General features: G+C 35.5%; 1 protein-coding gene across 3 annotated transcripts in view; it reads left to right on the forward strand.

Annotated features, from left to right (window-relative positions):
• LOC136038183 (galanin receptor 2b-like) overlaps positions 1–26,178 on the forward strand; it is a 190,192-nt gene that overhangs the window by 46,038 nt on the left and 117,976 nt on the right. For all 3 annotated transcript variants that reach the window (XM_065721263.1, XM_065721264.1, XM_065721265.1), the window contains exon 3: positions 13,486–13,671. In XM_065721263.1, the coding sequence (XP_065577335.1) occupies positions 13,486–13,671 (186 nt within the window). The remainder of the gene's footprint in view (positions 1–13,485; positions 13,672–26,178) is intronic.

Genomic DNA, 26,178 nt, shown 5'->3' on the forward strand with positions numbered 1-26,178 from the left:
AAAAATAATTTGATAGCAAAAAAAGAACATCATGCCTAACAGCTTAGCAAAGTGGTTGATGTGACAGCTGATGTTATTTTTAAAATCAATGTTTCAAACAGCATATGGAAAGGGATAATAACTATTCTGACGAAGTGTATTTTGACAAGTATCTAAGAACTTCTGTTAACTAACTTTCCTTAATAGGAGTTAAACTGTTGTTCCTTGTCGTATGTTTTGATAGCTGAGATTGAATTATTTATGTATAAAAGAGATTGAATTATTTATATACATCTATATATATATATATATATACATATATATATATATATATATATATATATATATATATATATATATATATATATGTATATATATATATATATATATATATATATATATATATATATATATATATATATATATATATATATATATATATATATATATATATATATATATATATATATATATATATAAACTCACATTACAATGTGAGAATTAAAACTAATATGTTTTTTAAAACTTTTTTTAAAACGACCCTAGCATCCTTACTTCAAATAAGTTCAACCAGCAATCAGTTTTTGTGTTCATCATACCATTACAAAATTGAACCTAACAAAAACATATAAATGCAAGAACGGTTAAAAACATGGACATCCCCAATATTTCAAAAATAGGAAAAAAATCCTTTTGTCAAACATTTTAACCAATTCACAATTTTTTCAATATAAAAAAATGTGGAGCAAATTTCACACCTTTGATTCGGAAGAAGAAAAAAGCTCAAATTGTAGCTCAAATAAAGCAGTCGAAAGCATAATTGTAACTCTATGCGGAAGCACTAAAACCCTTGGAATACAGAAAAATAGTGCACAGAAGTTCAACAGGGAGAAAAAACCTTACCGCCACAAAATAAACTTTTGCAATTAAAGCGTACTTTCTTGTAAGGAAGAGCAACAGTATGTTCTCTTTGCTTGTATCCAAAACAAACGAAATATCTTTCATTTTTATTATCCGCTGGAAAACGAAAGAGTTTGTAATTTGTATGATACTGGTTTGTTTTTGCTTAAAAATCTCTGACGACTAATGGCACAAAAACAAACTGATGCAATTGAAGCACAGTTTTTAGAAAGGAAAAATTAAACTGTTCATTTTTTCTCTGTGGCTGTTTCCAAAACGAAGAGGGTGTCTAATGTTTTCACTTTTAAGTAGGAAAACGAAAATTAATTTATTATATTTGTGGCGACCGTTTTATACTGAAAAACCTATGACGGTTAGTGACAAAAAAAAACTATGCAATTAAAGCATATTGTTTAAAAAGGAAAATAGTATAAGAATTTGCATTCTTTTTTTCTCTTTCATTGTATCACAACCGACGAGGGCTTCTGACATTTCCATTTTTCAATAGGAAAAAGGATTTCTACTTGTGTGTGGAAGCCTTTTTTCGCAACTAAAACTCATAACGGCTAACGGCACAAATATAAACCACTGCAATTGAAGCACACTTTTTAGCAAGGAAAAACAAAAAAGTACATTATCTTTCTCTCTTAGATTGCATCCGAAACAAAGGGTGCATCTAACATTTTCCTGCAGGATAAAGAAAAACGATTTTTAATTGTATGCAGAAACCATTTTTGGCTATAACTATCAAGGTTAATAACACGAAAATAAACTATTCTAGTTAAAAGACACTTTTTAGGAAGGAAAAACAAAAAAGTATATTATCTTTCTCTCTTAGATTGCATCCGAAACAAAGGGTGCATCTAACATTTTCCTGCAGGATAAAGAAAAACGATTTTTAATTGTATGCAGAAACCATTTTTGGCTATAACTATCAAGGTTAATAACACGAAAATAAACTATACTAGTTAAAAGACACTTTTTAGGAAGGAAAAACAAAAAAGTATATTATCTTTCTCTCTTAGATTGCATCCGAAACAAAGGGTACATCTAACATTTTCCTGCAGGATAAAGAAAAACGATTTTTAATTGTATGCAGAAACCATTTTTGGCTATAACTATCAAGGTTAATAACACGAAAATAAACTATTCTAGTTAAAAGACACTTTTTAGGAAGGAAAAACAAAAAAGTATATTATCTTTCTCTCTTAGATTGCATCCGAAACAAAGGGTGCATCTAACATTTTCCTGCAGGATAAAGAAAAACGATTTTTAATTGTATGCAGAAACCATTTTTGGCTATAACTATCAAGGTTAATAACACGAAAATAAACTATTCTAGTTAAAAGACACTTTTTAGGAAGGAAAAACCAAAAAGGATATTATCTTTCTCTCTTAGATTGCATCCGAAACAAAGGGTGCATCTAACATTTTCCTGCAGGATAAAGAAAAACGATTTTTAATTGTATGCAGAAACCATTTTTGGCTATAACTATCAAGGTTAATAACACGAAAATAAACTATACTAGTTAAAAGACACTTTTTAGGAAGGAAAAACAAAAAAGTATATTATCTTTCTCTCTTAGATTGCATCCGAAACAAAGGGTACATCTAACATTTTCCTGCAGGATAAAGAAAAACGATTTTTAATTGTATGCAGAAACCATTTTTGGCTATAACTATCAAGGTTAATAACACGAAAATAAACTATTCTAGTTAAAAGACACTTTTTAGGAAGGAAAAACAAAAAAGTATATTATCTTTCTCTCTTAGATTGCATCCGAAACAAAGGGTGTATCTAACATTTTCCTGCAGGATAAAGAAAAACGATTTTTAATTGTATGCAGAAACCATTTTTGGCTATAACTATCAAGGTTAATAACACGAAAATAAACTATTCTAGTTAAAAGACACTTCTTAGGAAGGAAAAACAAAAAAGTATATTATCTTTCTCTCTTAGATTGCATCCGAAACAAAGGGTGCATCTAACATTTTCCTGCAGGATAAAGAAGAACGATTTTTAATTGTATGCAGAAACCATTTTTGGCTATAACTATCAAGGTTAATAACACGAAAATAAACTATTCTAGTTAAAAGACACTTTTTAGGAAGGAAAAACAAAAAAGTATATTATCTTTCTCTCTTAGATTGCATCCGAAACAAAGGGTGCATCTAACATTTTCCTGCAGGATAAAGAAAAACGATTTTTAATTGTATGCAGAAACCATTTTTGGCTATAACTATCAAGGTTAATAACACGAAAATAAACTATTCTAGTTAAATTCACTTTTTAGGAAGGAAAAACAAAAAAGTATATTATCTTTCTCTCTTAGATTGCATCCAAAACAAAGGGGGCATCTATCATTTCCCTGTAGGAAAAAGAGAAAAAGGTTTTTAATTGCCTGCAGAAACCATTTTTGGCTCTAACTATGATGGTTAATAGCCCGAAAATAAACCATTGTAGTTAAAGTACACTTTTTAGCAAGGAAGAATGAAACAGTACATTCTCATTTTCTATGGTTTACAGAAACTGTAATATATTTGGGTATGTATGTATGTATATATTTCCAAAAAACCACTGAGCCATAGTAAAAAAAAAAAAACAGAAAAAAACAAGAACATTAACACACAGAAACAGAAAAAAAAACAGAAATTAAAAAGAAAAAAACGTACTTATATATGAATCTTCATGCAATTATTTATAAAGAGATACATCTTTCACGATGTATCAGCCTTTCATCAACATACTTAACCGGATTGCTTAATGCCATTTTGACTCGTTATCTTAGAATCCCTTCCACCAACCTTCTATCTGTTAACACTAAGGAAAAACACTCATTTCTCAGATCCAACAATTCCTTACAATTCTTCAAAAAATGAAAAATATCTTCACCATATCTTCACCCAGACATAGGACAAGGGAGTAGGTTAACACTATAACCCCTAAATTTCCTCTGTCTTTTTCCAATATCAATCAACCCTCTCCTTAAGTTCAAAATCCATTTTATTTCTTCCCCTTTCAACCCCAACTTAAAATGAACTTCTTCCCCCCACGTGTCCTTCACCTTACTATACAGACACAGAGATCCCGAGGCCTCCTTCCGAGCCTGACACTGCAGTATTCCTTGCTCGTGTAACCTTTCTTTTAGCTTAATAACCACTATATCTGTAGTCGATCCCTTACCTATATTTTACAAATACGAATATCCTACTTCATCTAAAATTTTCTTAATTTCCTGTGGCCACCCTACCTCTATCTTATCCTCCAACAAATTAAAATACGCTACTTTTTCTAGCCTATTTTACTTCTCAAAATTTTTATCCAAAACTTCACCATTCTTATTAACCTATCTTTTCTTAACCTACTTAGTCCCAAATTCCTTTCCAGTACAACACTGTGAGTAGATTTATGGACCCGAAAAACTCCTTTAAAATAATTCCTTTGCATTCTCTCCAACTCCTCCCTTTCTTTGAAACCCCACAGCTCACATCCGTAATGCATAAAGGAAGGAGTTTAGTCCTAAGTAAATATTTATGCATTGCTAAATTCCTAATCTTTCCAGCCTCACTTTTTAAAATTAAAATCACACACATATATCCTTTTTGTAATCTATGCTTAACCTCCTATGCATACTTACCATTCCAAAAAAACTTCATCCCTAAATACACGAATTCTTTTTTAATCTCTATATAATCATCTTTATATCTAAATTGATCATCTTTCATTAATTTTCCACCTTTCCGAAAAACTACTATAACCATTTTCTTCTTATTTAGTTCTAATCCTTTCATGTTCAAATATTCTCCATTATGTTTATAATGTTTGCATGTCTTTGCCGATTGTGCTATAAGTGCAATTAAATAAAAAAAAGCAAGTTTTTTTTAGCTGAAAGTAAGGAGCGACATTAAAACTTAAAACGAACAGAAATTACTCCGTATATGATAGGGACTTTTCCTCGTCAACAACCCGCTCTTTACGCTAAGGTTTCTTACTGTTTTAAAAAGTAGAGTTAAGAGAAAGGGTCAAACTAAAGTTAAGAGATAGGGTCAGCTAAAAAAACTTGTTTTTTTTTTAATTTCTGAACGTTTTTGAATCAATGCATGTTTCGATTTTGGCTCTCGCAGAGGAATAATTAACACGAAATTTGCAAATTTTTTTTTTTTGGCTAAATGGCTTTCTCATAGTTTTGATCGAATGATTTTGAGGAGAAAAGGAATGGTGGAGGAAGCCTAGTTGCCCTGCGATTTTTTGGTTACTTAAAAAGGCAACTAGAACTTTTAATTTTTTACGAATGTTTTTATTAGTAAAAGATAAACGTAACTTATAAATTAGCTTACGTAACGAACTTTTGTAATCTCATACTTTTATTACATATATAAGGGGTTCACCCCCTCGTCAGTACCTCGCTCTTTACTCTAAAGATTAAATTTTGTCCCAATTCATTAAGAATGACCCCTGAATCACAAAAGCCGTAGAATAAATAGTTGAAATCACTAAAAATACTTTAGCGTAAAGAGCGAGGCATTAGGAGGAGGTGAGCCCCTCATATGCGTAATAATTTATGTTCGTTTTAAGTTTTGATGCTGCTCCTTACTTCCAGTTGAAAAAACTTTTCATATTTATTTTTTCATTGTTTTTTTTTAATAATGCTAGAAAATCCTGTGCTCCCTTCATGGAAATTTTCTTCCCCCTGACAAATTCCTCGATGGAAAGTTCCCCCAACATATCACCCTCTTGTCAAACCCTCCCCCAACCAAAAATCCACCTGAAAACGTCTGTACACTTCCCAATAAGCATTACTATATGTAAGCACTGGTCAAAGTTTGTAACTTGTAGCCCCTCCCACGGGGACTGTGGGCGAGTAAGTCGTCCCCAAAGACATAGTTATAAGGTTTTTCGACTACGCTGAATAAAATGGCTATCTCAGAGTTTTGATCCGTTGACTTCGGGAAAATAATTAGCGTGGGAGGGGGCTTAGGTGCCCTCCAATTTTTTCGGCCACTTAAAAAGGGCACTAGAACTTTTCATTTCAGTTAGAATTAGCCCCCTCGCAAGATTCTAGGACCACTGGGTCGATACGATCACCGCTGGGAAAAAAAACAAAAAAAAAAAAAAAAAAACAAACAAATAAACACGCATCCGTGATCTACCTTCTGGCAAAAAATTAAAAATTCCACATTTTTGTAGATAGGATCTTGAAACTTCTACAGCAGGGTTCTCTGATACGCTGAATCTGATGGTGTGATTTTTGTTAAGAGTCTATGACTTTTAGGGGGTGTTTCTCCCTATTTTCTAAAATAACGCAAAATTTCTCAGGCTCGTCACTTTTGATAGGTAAGACTAAACTTGATGAAACTTATATATTTAAAATCAGCATTAAAATGCAATTCGTTTGATGTAGCTCTTGGTATCAAAATTCCATTTTTTAGAGTTTTGGTTATTATTGAGCCGGGTCACTTTTAACTACAGTTCGTTATCACGAACTGTTTGATATCATCAGCAAACAAATGCAGGCATATTTTCGAAACACTTATCAGTACTTTCGGAGCGCTTTTTTCCTTGGAGAAATCAACTGTGTAATTAATGTACACGTTGAACAAAATCGGTGACAGTGGGCATCCCTGTTTTGAACCTATTCGCGTCAAAATTCTCCCAGATACCTTACCTAATATTCTAACAACTAGACCTACTGAAATATATATTCCTAAAATTCATCTAGCAAAACTTATTGGCAGTCCTATCTCCAAAAGTCGCTTAGCTAGCATAGCTCTTATCACATTATCACAAGCTCCTCTTATGTCCAGGAACGCTACGTAAATCCTACCCTCTCTTTTCATGATTCCCTTTTTAGCTATACTATGCAAAACAAAAACCTGCTCAATTGTACCCCCTTCTTTCCTAAACCCCCCCTGTTCCTTTATTAATTTCCCTAAGTCTTCTAGCAGTTTTCTTAGCCGACTATCTACTATCTTGCAAAAAATATTACTAACTATTGGAAAAATCTGGATCAGTCGGTAATTCGAGAATTCTTTGCTGCTTCTTTTTTTATATAAAGGTACAGCTATAGATTTTATCCATTCTATTGGTCAGCTGCACAATAAAAATATGCGGCTGAAAACGACAGTTAAGACTAGTATGCATACTTCTCTTACCTTTTACCATACTCGTAATGGAATTCCGTCTCGACATTTAGCTTTTTCTTTAGCTGATTTCATGGCCTCCGATATCTCCTATTCCGAAATTGGTGCTATCAATTTCGTATCTCCTTCTGTCAGGGTCCATAAGGTGTAATTTCGGGTAAAATGTTTGGGAGATTTTCTTCATTTGGTTTCCGTTTACCGATTGTGTCCTGAGGTGCTGTTCCCATTGTTCAGGTTCCAAAGAGCATGTGTTGTGTGCCTCTCCCTTCAGCGACCTATGTACAGCTTTCCAGAATTAATATGTATCTATTTCCCTGAATTTCTTCTGTTTTCACTACTTCGCATTGTTTTTTCTCCTTTATCATCTTCTTATACTGCTTTCTATTCTCTCTGTAAATTTTTAAATTATTCTCTATTCCTTGCGGTTAGGATGGACCTACTTTCCTCAGAATCTCTTATACAATGAGTCGAACGCCTTCACATTCGTAATAAAAAAATTTTCGTCGATTTCTTCTCTTTTCCTAATTCGAATATAGGCCTCCGCACATCTTCTAAATCACACACTGCTTCACTTACTTTGCCTACTTCAACTAACTTAATAATCTTTTCCATCTCTTTCTCCAAATTTTCGTTTCCTTCATTAACCTTAAATAATTTTTCATTATAAATATCTACTGTTCTCTCTATTTTTAGATTTTTTCTTAAACCTAGTTTATATTTTCCCTTTTCTATAACCTTACTTTTCCGTCGGCGATCTTCCACTCTGATTTCTAGCAGTAATAGCAAATGGTTGGATCCAATTATTTCCAGAGCCTCCAAATCCGCACAACACAACAAAAGGCAACCCTCTACTAAAAAATAATTGATTAAACCTGGGTTCTTACCCGATAAAATGTAAACTCTCCTATTCCCTTATCCTTTCCAATCCTCCCATTAACCATAATTAAACCATACTTCCTACAAAATTCCAAAGCTTACTTCACCAAGCGTTCCTTCTCCTTCCCTTGTCCTTTGTATGCCTTCTCCTTAATTTCTCAAAACTTTCTTCTTTTTGAATTGAAAGATCTGCAAAATGAAAACCATCACAAATGTCGCGTCGTTCTAAACAATCGGCCGTGTACGCGTTATAATCCCCAATCAATATACGCATGGGATATGCGCGGGTACTTAAAGCGTAGAGCAGCCATTTCCTCAGACAAAAGTTTCCAGGTATCTTCGTTTGAATGTGAGGTAGACTAAGGTGGTAAATATACTATTTTTATTTTTTTTCCTTCATGCTTTAAACTCTTCATATCCCTCAATATTCACACTTTTCTCTACACTTTTCCGCATCTCTACAATACGCAAGATGTCAAAATCCTTCGTTTGATTAATCCTTTCCTATTTTTCACTTGTGAGAACTTGAATATTCCAATGACCAAACAAAAATTGTTCAAATTGTTTCCCATGGCCCGCAAGTTTATATTTTTCATCGTCTTTACTATCATTCTCAATTTTTGCTGTCTTACTTGGCTCTTGTTCTACACTACTATTTAGGCTTAGATCTCGTTTATTCGAGTTCTGATTATCGTTATTTTCGCCTTCGCTCCCAAAAGCTGATCCAGATTCTGACACAACAGTCTGTATTGACATAGATCTAATTCTTGCGTCTCCTGATTGAGACCGGAAACTGCTTGTTCTTTCCCTGCGAGTTTGGGAGCTCGTTCTCTCCGCTGGATTGTTTGTGGCTTCAACTTAAGTAGGTCGATTATATGCCCGTACAGTGCCAGTTTCTCTATCGTATTTCGATAAGTGGTTTCATTAACAGGTTTCAGGTTCTTGGTGCGTGCCTCTTGATGTATCGGTTTTAATTTGTTTCTAATCCCTCGTTCTTCGGGTGAATAATCCGGAGTTACAAACACTTGTTCGTGTCCAAAAACTCTCAAGTTGCGCAAAACAACGTCTCTTCGATATACATTTGAAAACCGAATAAGTACAGGACGTGGTCCCGATTTTGATGGCAATCTGAAAACATCTTATAAATCGTGAGGTCAGATTCTACTTTGGGGAAGCATTCTTGCAATATGATGCGCTAACTCTTCTTTGAAAGAGATGTTGGCTTTGCTTTCCTGCAAAGAATTACCAAGAATTACCAAGAATTACCAAATTCTTCCTTCGAGCTTCCTTCTCGACAATTCGTATACGGAAGTCCTGGAGTGCATTCAGTTTCTCTGTGTTTTGGACTATAGTTTTTACTGCAGACATGATGTATGCAGACAAATGTTGCATTACCCCGCTTGCTGAGTTCTGAGCCTCTTGCAGGCTATTCAGCTTCAAATCCATTGCTTGTAACTTTTCGGATAATGCCTGAATCGATGCTAAATTAACTTCTGTCATCTCGTAGCCTAATAAATCAGTAAAAACAGAAACTTATTCGCAAGGGGGGTATGTTTGTGACCCCCCTAGTTTCCAACAACACCTGTGGGTTTTCGCACGTTTACTGCTCAGGTGGGATAAATATCCAAATATCAATAAATCATCCTTTTTTTGCGCACTTCTTTGAATGAAAATTACTTAAGTTTTTGTAGCCCACAGCGAGCTTATCACTTCCACTAATCTGTTCAAGTTTACTATTTCACTTATTGTAAAACTTCTATAATTACCGAATTAATTAAACTTCATGGCAGTGAAAATAATGCAATTTTGAAGCGAGTTTTGAAATTCCCTAAGCCCAAAAGTAAGTGCTTTCACTTCGAAGACTGAAAAAACTACGGTATTTAAGAAAAGCGGCATTTTTACCCCCCAATAAAGTTAAAATTTGAACCTCACAAGAAAAGTTTGTTCACCGTACAATAAGAAATGCTTGGCCTGCAAACCTAAAAAATCGAGTGTAAAAACCAAAACCTAAAAAAAAACAAAATCTATAAAAAAATCAAACGTAGCAAAAATGAGTAGTTACATGTTTTGAGGCGATTTTAAAGTATTTTCTTATTACCCCCCCCCCCGCCATAAAAGAGAATCCTGAATACACCTTTGGTTCTTTTGAAAATATAAACATCTTTCGAGAATTAGTCAGTTTCTAATGAATTGAGAATCTAAGAGAATTCAGTCCTGGTTGAAATTCACTGCAGTAAGGATGCTAGGGCTGTTTTATAAGTTTTAAAACAACAATTTTAGTTTTAAAGTCCGAATTTTAATGTAACTATATATATATATATATATATATATATATATATATATATATATATATATATATATATATATATATATATATATATATATATATATATATATATGTATATATATATATGGTGGTGTGCTAAAGATGGTCCTTGGACATAAGGCCGAACTATTCACTGAATTGAATTCCACTGTCTTGAGAGAAAAAAAAAATTCCCTATCGTTTCTAAGGTATGAATGTTAGTCATTTTCCTTACTAAAGAGTTGAATAGGATCATTGGTAATTGATAAGACCTATTTAAATGTTGTTAAAAAAAATTGCAGCTCCTTCCTTTATAAGAAAAACGTATATAGGCATATAAATGTACATTTGGAACCGGTGATTGTAGAATATTTGAAGAGGGCTCAATTGAACAGAAATTTCAAAGTTCTAGTGGCATTTATAAGATATAAAACAGGTGATAACAAAACAGAGCATTCCTTCACGCATCTTAATGAATATGCAATATATGTTGTACGCCAAACACACATTAGTATGTCAACTTTATAGTATGAAGTAACATACATCAGCATATTACAAGCATGACCATTATCATAAAAGAGGTTTATCATGTGGCTATACCAGGGAAACATTCTCCCGTCCCCACAAAATGTGATGTTTGGGAAGCAAAATCTAAAATGTTGCGTGTATTTTTTAAATTACTGAAAATCAAACACTTCGTGGTAACGAAGTGTAAGTAAGGACTGACCCAGCTCAAAAGTAACCGAATCTATAAAAAACGAAGTTTTGATACCAATAGAAGCATCAAAAAATCAGATTTTTATGCTTATTTTAAATATACATAAGTTTCGTCAAGTTTAGTTTTACCCATCAAAAGTTACGAGCCTGATTCACCTCATTTTTGAAAAAAGGGGAACACCCCATCAAAATCAAAGAATCTTAATGAAGTCACAACATCAGATTCAGCGTATTAGAGAACCTTACTGTAGAGGTTTCAAGCTCCTATCTGCAAAAATGTGGAATTTTGTGTTTTTTTGCCAGAAGAAAGATCGCGGTTGAGTGTTTATTTGATTGTTTTTTTTTCTTACTCATGGCTGATTGTATTGACCCAGTAGTCCTAGAATGTCAGTAGAGGGCTCATTTGAACGGATATTAAAACTTCTAGTGCCGTGTTAAGTTACCGAAAAAATTAGAGGGCAACTAGGGCACCTCCTACACTCATTTGTTTCCCAGAGTTACCAGATCAAAATTTTGATATTCAGGATAGTCGAAATATCTCATAACATTGTCTTTGAAGACGACGTAATCCCCACAGTCCCCGGGGGAAGGACCGCAAGTTATGCTCATTGTACACATATAGTACTGGTTATCGGGAAATATACAGTCGTTTTTCGGAGGGACTTTTACTGAGGGGGGGGGGTCGGAGGGAGAAGGTTACGTTAGAGAATCTTTCCATGTAGAGAGTGTTCATTGGGAAAGACGATTATCGATGAAGAGGGTACCAGATTTCCCAGCATTATTTAAAAAACGATCAGAAAATAAATAAAAAAAAAAGTGTTTTTCAATTTTTAGTAAGCAGCAGCATTAAAACTTAAAACGAACAGAAATTATTACGTATTTGAGAGGGTTCTTTCCTTCGTCAATACCTCTCTATTTACGCTAAAGTTTGTTTTAGTACTTTCAAAAGATCTATTTATTCTAATTAAACGGCCTTTGTGATTCAAGGGCCATTTTTAAAGAACTGGAGGAAAATTTGAACTTTAGTGCAAAGAGCAAGATATTGACAAGGGGGTTGTTCCCCTCATACGCGTAATAAATTCTATTTGTTTTAACTTTTAATGTTGCTCCTTACGTTCAGCTGAAAAAGTTTGTTTGTTTTAATTTAATCTTGCAAATATTAGCCATTCTTCTTATGGAAAAAGGAACATGATCATTACTGATTAAAAAGTTGCCCTGAAGCTTTGATCTTTCGTATTTACTGGTTGCTTTGATAGATTTTCCGTCTTTCTTGAGTTTGAAGAGACTTATTGCTTTTCCATTAAATTGTCCCACGGAGACTAATATTGAACTTATAACTTTCAATCCCCCTAGGCTTTCAAAGTAGCTTAGAAGGCCAGGTTAGGCAGTAAAAACTTTAATAAACTTTAAAGTCTTAATTCCTGCTTCGCAATGGTTTCGTAAATGGTTGAAAGATTAGGTGAAATAAAAGGTGCATAAATAAAGGTGCATTTTCTTCAACGTAGTTCAAAGGTCTACTATCTTTGGTTTTGGTGATAATATGACCCTTCATAGTCCTAGGGGAAAGGACTGAACAGTGTATCGGTATCAGACGTATACATATTACGCATATTGACAAGGGCGTATTGTTATTGGGCGTATTGGTATCGTAGGTATCTTAAAATTTTTTTAACAGCTCATATAAAAGATATTGGTCATATGTACGTCCTACCAACAAATTCTGCCATCAGCAAGTTCCAAATAGCACTAAAAACGGTACTTTTGGCGTAATGTCTCAAGTGGATAAGCTGAAACTTGGGCATTAAAATAATAAGTTTGAAGTCATTGCACAACATAATTAATAATGGATTGATATATCAGATAACATCTTCGTCTCACCTCGCATTGCTCGCAATGAAAAACATATCAACTGCAATATGAGCTCTGGAAATCCAGTTATTTCTCTCTATACAACGGAGAATTTCAAGTTGCAATACAAATTCAAAACCAAGTCTGTAGTCCTAATGCTAATAAGATTTCTTTACTTCGAACTTGTCCACAAAATAATCAATCATGAAATGTCCTTTTCAGATCGAAAACGACAGACCATCATTGAACTGAGCTCTTTGTGCAGAAGTGATGCCAAATTGAATGAAAAAAAAAAAAAAACACAAAGCAAAAATCTAAGAATACCTTACTTTTATACTGTTAAAAGTTTCCTTAAATGGTTTACTTTTACCATACAAAATCTGCTGTGTTATTTTGTGTTTTCAGCAAAGCCCTAGTTTTCTGTAATTCTACAAACATAAGGAAATATTACCAGTTGATTTATTTGCACTAGTATTATTGATATGTGTTAGATAGGCTGTGAGGTGATAGTTTTTATTCCTTTTAAGATTCAACTTCACTTTTTACCTCCCATGGATTTCTTAAAAAATTTAATTTTTATTAAAAGCCATAGCACATGAACAAATGCTAGATGGGTTATGCATTATTTTCCTATTTTGACGTCCAGAGTTAAGCTATTATGCAGTGAAAAAGATAAAACAAGATTACTATTTAATTTTATTACCTTGTTCTTCTTTCAGCTTATTTCTTGTTAGCCTCGCTGTTTCAGACCTGATTCTATTGCTTTTTTGCACGCCTCTTCAAACCGTGGAATATTTCGCAAATCATTGGATTAAAGGAGGATATGTTTGCAAAATTCAATCTTACGTTGAAACACTGTCTGCGACAGCATCAGTTCTTAATCTCACTGTTGTCAGTTTAGAGAGGTAAGCATATAATTCTCTGTTAAAAATTTCTGTTTTATATCGTTATCGAAGTCTTAATCAAAGTTAAATCTTGATTTAGATATACTACTACTCTACTGATAACAAATCACTGTTCTACCAAGCTGCAAGAGGCCGAAAAAACAAAAACGCTTTTCCTCCATCCTAATCTATTCAAAGCCTCCCTCATTAAACCCTCTCAAGAAGTTCTCATTTTCCTTCGATCTTTTGTTACAACACCCTTCCACCCCATTTGGGGACGACCTGCTTTTCGTTTGGCCCTAGACAGTTTGCCAACAAGGACAATCTTGAGCAATCTGTCATCCCTCATCCACAAAACATTACATTTCCTAGTAATATCACCATTTCTCTCATCATAACCCTAGAAAGTGGGATGAACCACAAAGAGTATTGGTAACTCATAAGAGTGTAAACTGGCACTAGTATAAAAAAAAATCACCAACGCCATCTAGCGTCTGGCAGAATTTGGCATTTTAAGCCTAATTAATTAGCCATGATTTACCCTCATCAAACCTAGGCCTACTAATAATTAGGCCTAGTAATATGTACTACACCTAATTGAGTTATCAAGACAATTAGGCATAGCCCTTTGCCATCATAGACAAATAGGCTAGACCTTAAATAAATCTCTTAAACAGTAGGTTAGCCTACGCCAAATAGCCAAATACTTGATTTTTAAGACTTACACAGATACTTCACCTTTAAATAATATAATTATGCAAATCAGGCCCATAGAGCATGGGAAACTATAAGTTTTCAATACTATTTGGTTAGGCGTTTACCAATTGTAAAGTTCGATTTGAATTTTGTCAACTTATTTAAAGACATTTTAATGATTTTGCCAGCCACTATGGTGCGTCTGGCGCTAGTAGTTTTACCTCCTATCTTTCCATGTTAAGTCACCGAGGTTTCCACTCTTATAGTTTCTCATACTCTTTGGAATGAACCTCATTCTCCATACAACTGACTGTTTGAGATACGGTTAGTCAGTTGGATTCCCAAAACAACCCTTAGGCAATTTCTCTGGACAACGTTTGGCAAATTCTCCTCCGTTTTTTGGAGCGCCTACGCAAAATCATATTAGACCATAGCCGTCACTGTACCTTCCAATTTACTGATTTTGGTTCGCACACTATCTTCTCATTTTTTTTCAAACATTTAAACTCACTTGTTCATTGAACTATTATTCATTTGGATATCCTTCTAGCCAAAAGCAAAGAAGCCTTATACTTGTGTTCCAATGACGATTTAGATGACAAAAAAGGTTTCTCTTGTGAATTCTGACCTGCTGGTAAGACTAAAAAGCCGTATTTACTTTATATAAAGTAGGGATACTTCCGACAAACACTGGGACACAAATGTTCCGTTGAGAACCAATTCGGAAGTATGTTGAAACTAAATAAACAAAGAAACAAAGTTTATTTGCAAAAACAGAGTCTTTTGACCAAAAAGGTCTCTCCTTTTTATTGATTTAGAATTTCATACAGCGGAACCAATTAGGTGGAATTTAACTTTCACTTCAGTTTACTGGGCTAAAATTTCCCCCTGGCTTTAAAAGCGCTGAATTAGGAGTTTGCCTGTCTGGCATGCGCTTCATGGCTTATATTTAACGGATGAATGGAATACCCTAAGGATTAAGGAAAAAAAATATATCGCAGCAGTAAACTTATAAAATTGAACATTATTTTCTGGCATAGAAAGGTCTCTATTTTGCGTTTTACTATATATTTGCTGGGCCCAGACAATTTGTTAATACTGTAAGTGATTAAAAAAAAAAAACTCCGTAAAATAACATTTTCAAAGAAAAGTAAAGAACTCTATTAAACCATAGATGAGCAGAAATAAAATCAAATAGTCTACTGAGCGTAAAACTACCACAAATCACCATCAATAAATAAATGAAACGCAAAATGAACAGATATTACAATAAATAACCGTGTCAAGCTCAAAACGTGGTGAAATCAACATGAATGGGGCTGATAACCACCTTGCCTTCTCAAGACCAGAACATAGCCTGCACATTACTGAAAAAAAAACTAGACCTACGTTACCTGAGCAACGTGAAGTGTTATAAATAACATAATCTTTATTCTTTCCCTTTATCACAATGCAATAACATGGGTATTGTCAAAAACCAAAAAAAGAGAAAAACGCAAAAAGACGCAACATAAAGAATACATATGATGAGCTATCACTTCGATTTGAGGATATTGTCTTGTAGTGCTTCACGTAGTATGGAACGAAGTAGTTTAAAAATCTTGTCATTGAGTGTGTAGGCGGGCATTCTAACAGTTCTTTTCCCTCTTTAAAAGTTGCCAGCCTCGTCTTGTGTGCGTGGGTCACTGAAGTAAACTGAGGCAGGATATCTCGGTGCGTTGGGGACTTCAGGATGTAAGCTCCAAACTTCATCAGCGTTTCGTGCCTGCTTTCATCCAGGGTTGGGAGCCTGAGTTCGCTCAAGCTTTCTTCGTAGTTTTTGTAATTTGATCCAAGAATTATTTTGCAGGCTCTTGTCTGAAATGTTTCAAGCTGACTTCTGTGTTTCTCTGCGAGCAATGGGTGCCAGACAGGACAGCCGTATATGACTATGGGCATTACATAAGTTTTGTAGCACGAAAGAAGGAGTTGTTCTGTCATTCCAAACCTTCTGAGATTTGCGAAGGATTTTAGATGACCAGCTGCTTTTGCTGTGATCTGGTTGATGTGATCTCCGAACGTAAGATCGTCACTTATTGCGGTGCCGAGTATTTTGACTGATTTCTTTGTTTGGAGAGGTGCAGATTTGTCAATGCTCTTCTTCTTCAGGAAGTTGACATGAAACACACAGCTTTTCTCGAGACTTAGCTGGAGCTTCACTTGATCAGCTTGATCCCAAGACTCTGCAACCAGGGGCTCGAGTTGGTCATGTGTTTGTGACAGGAATCGTAGTAGACTTATTGAACAATCATCTGCGAACGTGTACCTCTGTTTATGTTGTCTCATCAGTCGGTTGATTACAATGACAGATAAGATGGGTCCTAGCTTGCTTCCTTGGGCTGCTCCACATGTGATGTCTTGGAAGTTGGATGCTTCCCCGTTTTCAAGTTGTACGCACTGTTGACGCACTGTTGACGACAAGAAAGGAAACTTGCGATGATGCACAGCAGAAACTGCGAGACCTCCAGGGCATGGACTTCATTGATAGCAGTCTCGTGATCAAGGAGATCGAAAGCTTTCATGAAATCAGAAATTATTATATCAGCAAGGGCCTCCCAAATTTCTAGGTACTCTAGTAGATTATGAAGTAATCTGACCAGTTAATGTGTTGTGCTGTGCCCTCAACGAAAACTGAACTGCATAGGGTCGATTTTATGTTCTACTTCTGCTAGTAGCCATTGTAGAATAAAATCTTCAAAGACTTTCGAGATGATGGGCGTCTTCGAAATCAGCCTAAGGTCTGACGGTGAGGTCGGTGATGTTTTCTTCGGAATAGGTGTGATAAATGCCTTTTTAAAACGCCTTCCAGTAGACACTGGTTATACATCATAGCCAATGGCGTGGCCAGGAAGGAGAAGCATGCGAGTATCAGCCTTATAAGAATTTTGCTGGGGTGAGAGGCTTTCCTAACATCTAGGTGTTCGAGTTTTTTTGGACCTGGAAAACTGTGATGACAGGGATGGTTTCGATGGGACCATTCTGTGGTAAAGTCTTGAGGGGAGGCTGTTGGAGGCAAATATTTGAGAAGTTGGCATTAATTATTTCTGCGGTTAAATTCTTTCCTTACTCGTCCCTCAGAATGGATTTTGACTTCTGCTGTCCCATTAACTTCCGTAGAGTTGTGTAGAAGTTCCTTGAATCACTGGCTGACAACTTAGCGAATATTTGGTGTCCATACAAACGCCTAGCTTGTTTTAGTAGTATCACTACTATATTTCTCTTCCTTTTATTTCCATCATAGTGGGGCTTTGTCTTGTAAAGCATGCCTCGCTCTCTCGTTGCAGCTTTTGTGTTCGGAGTAACCCATGGTTTGCTCTGCGCCTTAATTGTAACTCGCTTCTCAGGGAAGAATCGTTCAGGGAAGAATCGTTCGTCCGGTCCGCAACCTTTTTTCGGCTTCGCCGAATAAAGTGTTGCGAGAACGACCCTTTGGTTTTGTTTCTTTGCTATCAGTTAAAAGCTGAAGTTGTCAGCCTATCGTAGCTTTTAAAACGTAATGTTCAAAGAAGAACGCGATCAATAATCACATGATCAAAGGCTATTCCTCAGAGTTGAAAAAACAACAATAACAAAAGAATATAGAAAGAAGGGACTAAATTGACTTTGCAGCAAGTTGAAATTTATCCTTTTCAATCGTAGACATCGTGACGGATGAAACCTTAGAACAATATCTTATATAATCCAGTTGGTCTTATAAAGCTATCTGTAACTTTTCAGGATCAAAATATCATAAATGACACTATTAATTATGAAGAAACTACTATGACATATTTTTTATCAGCTCATCACGAGCTATCGATAATACCGAAGGAAGGGGCTAAATTGACTTTGCAGCCAGTTGAACGTTATCCTTATCAATCGTAAACATCGTAACGGATGAAAATTTGAAACAGTATCTTATATGATCTAGTTGGTACTATAAAGCTATCCCTAGCTTTTCAGGATCAAAATACTATAGATGACACTCTATTAATTATTATGAAACTGCCTCGTTGTTTTATATTATCGTTTATACCCGTTGCCTAAACACTTAATTCTAGGTTACAGGGAGTATGGGTAGGTTACACCAACTAGCAAAAGTTATAAACCCCTCTTAACTGAAGATGATTGTAGCCTACCAGACGATTATTACTTACAAGTCCCCTACATGTCTTACCACTGGAACAAACTCGGTCTTACCGTCAAATACACTGGAAACAAATAATTGGTACACCAAATAACGAAACTCACAAACCCCTCATTGTCGAAGATGATTATAAACTAACAGCCGACCTTTCCTTACAAGTCCCCTACATGTCTCACAATTGGTATCGGCCTATTTTTGGTTTCAGTGTGTATCTTGCTACTGAAGTTGTCAACCCCTTGAAATTCTCAAACTGGTATATCTTATGAAGGAATTTTTGTGCCAAAAAATGGATGACATATACTTTAGTCAGCTCATGACGAGCTATAATACCAAAAGAAGGGACTAAATTGACTTTGCAGCCAGTTGAACTTTATCCTTTTCAGTCGTAGACACCATGACGGATCAAGACTTGGAACAATATCTTATATAATCTAGTTGGTATTATAAAGCTATCCGTTTCACGTTATCGTTTGTACCCGTTGCGTAAACACTTAATTCTATGTTACAGTGAGTATGGGTACACCAACTGGAAAAGTTACAAACCCCTCAGTGCTTTCATTGTTTTACGTTATCGTTTGTACCCGTTGCGTAAACACGTAATTCTAGGTTACAGTGAGCATGGGTAGGCTACATCAACTAGAAAAAGTTATAAACCCCTCTTCACTGAAGATGATTGTAGCCTAACAGACAATTATTACTTACAAGTCCCCTGTATGTCTTACTACTGGAACCGAATTGGCCTTACCATCAAATACACCGGAAACAAATAATAGGTACACCAACTAGCCAAAGTTGCAAACCCCTTATTGCCGAAGATGATTATGGTCTAACAGCCGACTGTTGCTTACAAGTCCTCTACTTGTCTCACAATTGGTATCGGCCAATTTTTGGTTTGAGTGTTTACCCTATTACTGAAGTTGTCTACCTCTTGAAACTTTCAAACTAGTATATCTCATGAAGGAATTTTTGTACCAAAAATGGATGACATATACTTTGATCAGCTCATCAAGAGCTATCGATTGCCGTCGAATTTTTTTTATCTGTCTTAGTTCAAAAGGTGATTTTTTTTGGCCGTAGGCCAACTTTAAAACGTCACCACTTTGAAAGGAGCAAAGGATTAGCTCCAATTTCTTTAGCAATGAACTTTTAAAGTTTAAGAGGTACATCTGATAACATTTCTCTACCTCAATCCCAAGTCCGAAAAAACAAATGATAAACCCAGGCGAAATCACGGCAGCGCTTTCGGACCCGTGGGAAAATGCCGCTTTTTTGCTTCTGTAAATTTTTCTATTTATCACTCAAGGAAGATATATTGGCTGTGGGGCCGGGTAACTGCCGCATATATTTAACACTTATAGATTTTAGTCGATCTTCAATTTGAAAGTGGTGCCTGCTAGAACGGAGCTTTCCACTCGAAAGCAGAAACTAGGTTTGATGAAACAAAAGCTTGGCTGCACAACTTCAGATACTCCTCTCTGACATAGGCTATATAACTCCACTCCACATCAAGGCATAGCTAATTGTAGAAAAAGCCGAGACAGATAGTCCAATTGAGCGAGAGGCAAATCTAGCATTAATCCCCCCACTCCCTTATTAGGATTGTATAAAAATGATGTTAGTTCATTTTTCAATAGATTTTTATATCTATTATCCATCCATGCTTCATTCTTGGGGCAGTAAAACCAAGGTAGACAGTCATAGAGTTAAGATAGCGTAGAACCTATAGTCTTTTGAGTTTAGAAGTACCTATAGTTGGAATTAAAATGGAACAGTTGTGGGCATCAAGTCATGGCTAATTGTAGAAAAAGCCAAGACAGATAGTCCAATTGAGTGAGAGGCAAACTTGGAATTAATCCCCCCTTATTAGGATTGTATAAAAATGATGTTAGTTCATTTGTTAATAGATATGTATATCTATTATCCGTTCATGCTTCATTCCTAGGGCAGTAGAGCCAAGGTAGATAGTAATAGAGCTAAAATAGTGACAGAACCTATAGTTTTCCATGTGTTTGGTTAAACGGCACGGGTAAATGGCAGGTGTAACTGTGCCTCTCTTATTGGATCAATATCTGTTTGTTATCTATTAGCAATACATACCACTAGCAACCAATTTCAGAGGGAAAAATTGATATTAGAGGTAAATTAAAGTCCTATTAAAAGCTATTTCTGAAAGCTTTTAATGAAAATACCACGTTTCTTTGAGCCAAGACTATGCATATTCCGCCTCCGTGACAATGTATGACTGTCCCCTCCTCCTAGCAAGCAATTGCAGAGGGGGAGGGGGCTTGTTACTAGAGATACATTTAATACTTATTAAGAGCTGTTTCTGAGAGCTCTTAATGAAAATGCCACGTTTCTTTGGCTTAACACTATGCATATTCCCGCCACCGTGAAAATATATGGTCACCCCGCCATAGCAAGCAATGCCAGAGGGGGAGAGTTTTTACTAGAGATAAATTTAAGCAGTATTAGAAGGTACTCCTAATACTTCATATAACTTCATATCCTAATGAAAATTATTCATTCTATTTGTCTAAGTCTTAAATTTCAGTCCCCCTATATTTACAAATATTTCCTTGTTAGAATTCATGCTTTAAATCTATTTGTTCATGTTTTCGCAGTCCAACCCTCCGTGATACACCATCCTAATTCACGCCACCCTGAAGCACTATCACCGCTCCCTTCTGTCACCCCATTCATCATTCCTAAGACATTTTCTAGATTCATGATCGAACCATTCATTAAACCCAAAAGTTCGGGTTTTCACAACTTAACACTCCGTGATACACTGTCTCAATTTACACCACCATGTCACAATATCACTGCCCTTTCTAGCACCCTATGACACTCCCCTCGTAATTCCTTAGCCATTTTAAGATATTTTATCTTTAAAAATCATGCATTAAACCCAAAGGATCATGTTTTCACAAGCCAACCCTCCGTGATGCAGCATCACAATTGACACCGCTGTGTCACACTGTCACTGAGCCTTTGGCACCCTTTAACACCCTCTCATTATTTCAAAAATATTTTTTAGATATTTAATGATAAAATCATGCATTAAACCCAACGGTTCGTGTTTTTGCAACTCAACACTCCGTGATACATCCTCTCAATTCATTTCACCATGCCGTAATATCGCTACCCCCTTTATCCCCTTCTGGCATCACCTTCATCTTCCCTAAGGCATTTTTCAGATATTTTCTCATTAAAAATCATGAATTAAACCCAATGGTCTACGTTTTCACAAACCAACCCTCTTTAATACACGGTCTCAATTCACACCACCAAGTCAAACTATCACTGCCTCCTCTTGACCCTCTCACACCCCTCTCATCATTCCTAAGACATCTTCCAGGTACTTTGTCGTTAAAAATCATGCATTAAGCCCGATGGTTCATGTTTCTACGATCCAACCCTCTGTGATACACTATCTCAATTTACACCGCTGTGTTACACTATTACTGACACCTTACACTTTCAATCACGTTCCAGGCACGTTCCTGGGGCTTTTTCTAGATTTTTTTTAAATAAAAATATGATTTAAATCCATTGGCTCATGTTTTCATAGCCTAAACCTCTATGATACACCATGCCATTTCCCACCACACTTCCCCATTATGACTAGTGCTCTATTCCAGATATTTTCCTGTTAAAAATATGATTTAATTCCAATGGTTAATGTTTTTCATACCTATCCCAATGTGATAAACTATGTCATTTCACACCGCCGTGCCACACTATAGCTGGCTCTCTGGCACCCCCTCATCATTGCTAAGACATTTTCCAGATATGCTATTCTTAAAAATATGATTTATATCCAATGATTAACACTCTTGTGTATACACTTGAATTAAAATCAAGTAGTTGTGGACATCAAGCAATGGCTAATTGCAAAAAAAGCCAAGATAGATAGCCTGATTAAGTGAGAGGCAAACCTGGCATAAACCCTTATTAGGATTGTATGAAAATGATATCAGTTTATTGTTAATAGATATAAGAAAACAAGAAAGGAAATAATAAATGAAAAGACAAAAATCAAATAGGTAAAAAACGAGGAATTTGTCAGCCAGTAGCAAAATATGAAAAACAAGCAAATATTTTGACAAGGACATCCGCCAAGTCGTCCTCATTGCTCAAAATATAAGAAACAGGAAAAAGAAAAAAAAGAAAAAAAGAAGAAACAACAACAAAATCTAACCTTTTTAAGTGAACTGTTCGAGAGGAAAAAAGACACTGAATCAAACAACAAAAACCAACTTGAAATCAATGAAAGAGAAGTTACCAATTAGATTGAATAATTATCCTTTGCCTTGCAACAGATTTCGCCTGTCTACAATTTCGTTTTTCATTAAATATGCGGACAGGTTGTCTTCAATTAGACTGGGCGACAATATTCATAGAGTCTTTTAATATTAAATTGTTATAAATTCGGCTTAAGGAAATATCTCCCGTGTCTCTATTTATAGCCAAATTTCTATTTATATGTTTTTTTTTTTTATCTCAATTGCCTCTTTAAAAGATTGCGGTAGGCCATTTACGGTAGATATTAAAGTTGCCTCTTCAAAAAGAACTAAATGGTCCGGATTTTCTCATATATTTTGGGCCAGAGCTGAATAAAAGTTGTAATTTTTATTTTCAAATCTCAGGGACTTATTTATCGAAATTTTGTGTTCATGCAATCGTTCTCCTAGTTGTTGATGGATCCTGCCAATGTAAAATTTTCCACATGAACACGGGGCTCTGTAGACACCACTGCCTAGTATAGAGTCCGTTTTATCCTTTCCCGAGTTGAAAAAATATTCAACTTTTTGTTCAGTTTTGAAAGAAACAGAGATATTATGTTTTTTCATACGTCATGCATAGCCAGTATGGTCTCAGAATGTATTTACGTGAATAGATATGTCTATCTATTATCCGTCCATGCGCCATTCCTGGGGCAGAACTCAGGTAGATCGTCATAGAACTAAGATAGTCGTAGAATCTATAGTTTTCCAAGTGTCTGGTTAAATGGCATGAGTGAACGGCGGCAGTAAGTATGACCATCTTATCGGGTCAATACTTGTTTTGTTAGCTTTGTAATGTAAAACCCTTGCATGCGCTGTCGTTATGTCATTGCCAAAAAAATTACCAAATCATGTAAGATTACTGCACCACCAATAAATCTAGCAAAATCCCAAACTAAGTAACACTCACGTGTGTGTCACCCTTAGTTATAACTAGAACTTCCCCGTTTGACTAACGGTCTCTAAAAAGTCTTATTATATAACACCCCAAACCCTACTACATAACAACCAAATTTAACCCTCCTATTATGTAACAGACACCTGCATCTCTTAGACAACATTCCTCGTGACGTAACATAGACCTACGTCTTGCCCTGAGGGAATCGCCGTTCAACTTAAATCATTAAAGGAAGAAAGGAGTAGTGGCTATGGGTCTCACAGGAACAGTTGAGGCATCACTACTACCCTTTCAAAAATTTTGACAAAAGTAGTATTGCCTAAATTAGTTTTATACATCCTTTAATTTGACCTGCTAAAAACAAATCTATATATATCAAAATAAGTTGTTTGTCTGTGGGTTTGTCGAGTGACGTCATGCTTGTCGACTGACGTCATTATAAGGATTGAGCTGTATGTCGTCATGAAGTTGTTTGTTGTCTGACGTCATGTTTTTCGACTGACGAAATTACAGACGGAGACACCAGGACACAAATGACGACCGGGACACAGGGAATATAAATGACGACCGAGACACTCAAAGAGAAATTACAGACCGGGACACAGGGACACAACTACAACGGGGACGCCAAGGGGCACAGGGGGATATATAAATGACGACGGGGACACATGGAATGTTCGATTAGCGATCACCACCAACAAAGCTCAAGGGCAAAAACTAAAAACAAAAAAAAAGACCAATTCAAAAATGAATGTATATACAGACCGGGACACCGGGACACAAATGACGACCGGGACACAGGGAATATAAATGACGACCGGGACGCAGGGACACAACTACAAAGGGGACACTGGGGGCACAGGGGGATATATAAATGACGACGGCGACACAGGGAATGTTCGATTAGCAATCACCATCAACAAAGCTCAAGGGCAATCATTAGAATCATGAGGTAAAGAACTGAATACGGATTGTTTTTCCTGTGGACAATTATATCATGAAAAGAGAAATCACCAATGCAACAGCACAAACACAAAAAAAATACTAAAATGTTTATTTCAGGTAGGTTCACTTGAGCAATAAATAAATACAAAGTTTCAACCAAGTATTAACGTAGCTCATAATTAACCTTCTGCGGATGAAGGATGACAGATTGTTGAAAACTGTCCTTTTTGGCCAACCGTCCAGGGCTAAACGGAAAGCAGGTCGTTCGCGGTTGGGTTGGGAGGATGTACAGAAAGATTGAAGGGAAATGGGAACTTTCTGGGAATGTATAAAGAAGGAGGCTTTGAATAGATTAGGATGGAGGAGTGTGAGTAGCTGTGTTAGCCTCAGGCGGCTTGGTGCTCCGGTGAGTTATTAGTAGTAGTAATAATTAACCTGATTAATATAACATAGTAATTTTAAGGGTCGCGTTTTGAACTGTGTCATATTATTAAAGAGGATCTCATTTTATTTTTGAATTCTTAAAAATTTGAAACCTTTTTTGTTCAGAAAAAAAATAAACAAAATGAATTCTATTTACAGGAAATTATTGCGGCAAAGCAAAAACCACATATAAACAGATATTTATGAAACGCAGTATTGCAGATCTGGAAAATGTAACTTTCGTCCGGTATATATAAAATACAAATTAGATTTCCAGCCTTCACAACAAATGCAGGGTTTGTATTGTAACTGAATACTCCGCTAAGTTATAGTCGTTCTTTGAAAATATGCAATTGCTGTCCCCGTTCTGAGTGAACGGCTTAAAAGTACAAACTAGATTTAGTTTATTCGAGTGACATTCAAGGAGATAAATGGAAAAAAATTTAAAAATAGAGCAACAGATCGCAAAAATAAAATTAGTTTTAGACTGTATTTAGGCACACATCAAAATAAAAAAAGAAGTTATTTGACATATGATTTGGCTTTTCACGCATTCGAGAGAACTTTCAGAAAGTCAGCTGGGGATGATTATAAAAGTTATTTACAACCGCCAAAGAGCCGTTTGTTTTTAATTGACATATTGTACTTAATCTAATATAACTAAACTGCATATTCATAATTTCAGTCGACTCTCTATAAATCGAAATCTTGGAATTATTTTTAATCCCATCGGAAAAACCTGTCTAAAAAAATCAAGTCATTTTTATACAACCCTGAAAAAGGCTTATACCAGCTTTGCGTCTCACTCAAGACTAACTGTCTTGGCCTTTTCTCCAACTAGCCATGAGTTGATGGCAACCCGATTTTAATTCATATCAAGTTGTCACCAAGCCATTTCCAATTGGAGACAAGGCCAAGACAGATAGTCTTAAGAAAAACCAGACATAACTCCATAAATCATAACTCGAACAAAACCCATAACTCGAAATAATTTTGTGGTTGTATTTTACCTCTGTATGTCAAAATGACCCGAAAATTAACTCTAAAACCCCAAATTCAGTATATAATTCGCCGTTTATTTTCATTTTACCTCCAAAAGTCAAAGTTTACCTCTG

This window comes from Artemia franciscana, chromosome 17, assembly GCF_032884065.1.
Source record: "Artemia franciscana chromosome 17, ASM3288406v1, whole genome shotgun sequence".
Lineage (NCBI taxonomy): Eukaryota > Metazoa > Arthropoda > Branchiopoda > Anostraca > Artemiidae > Artemia > Artemia franciscana.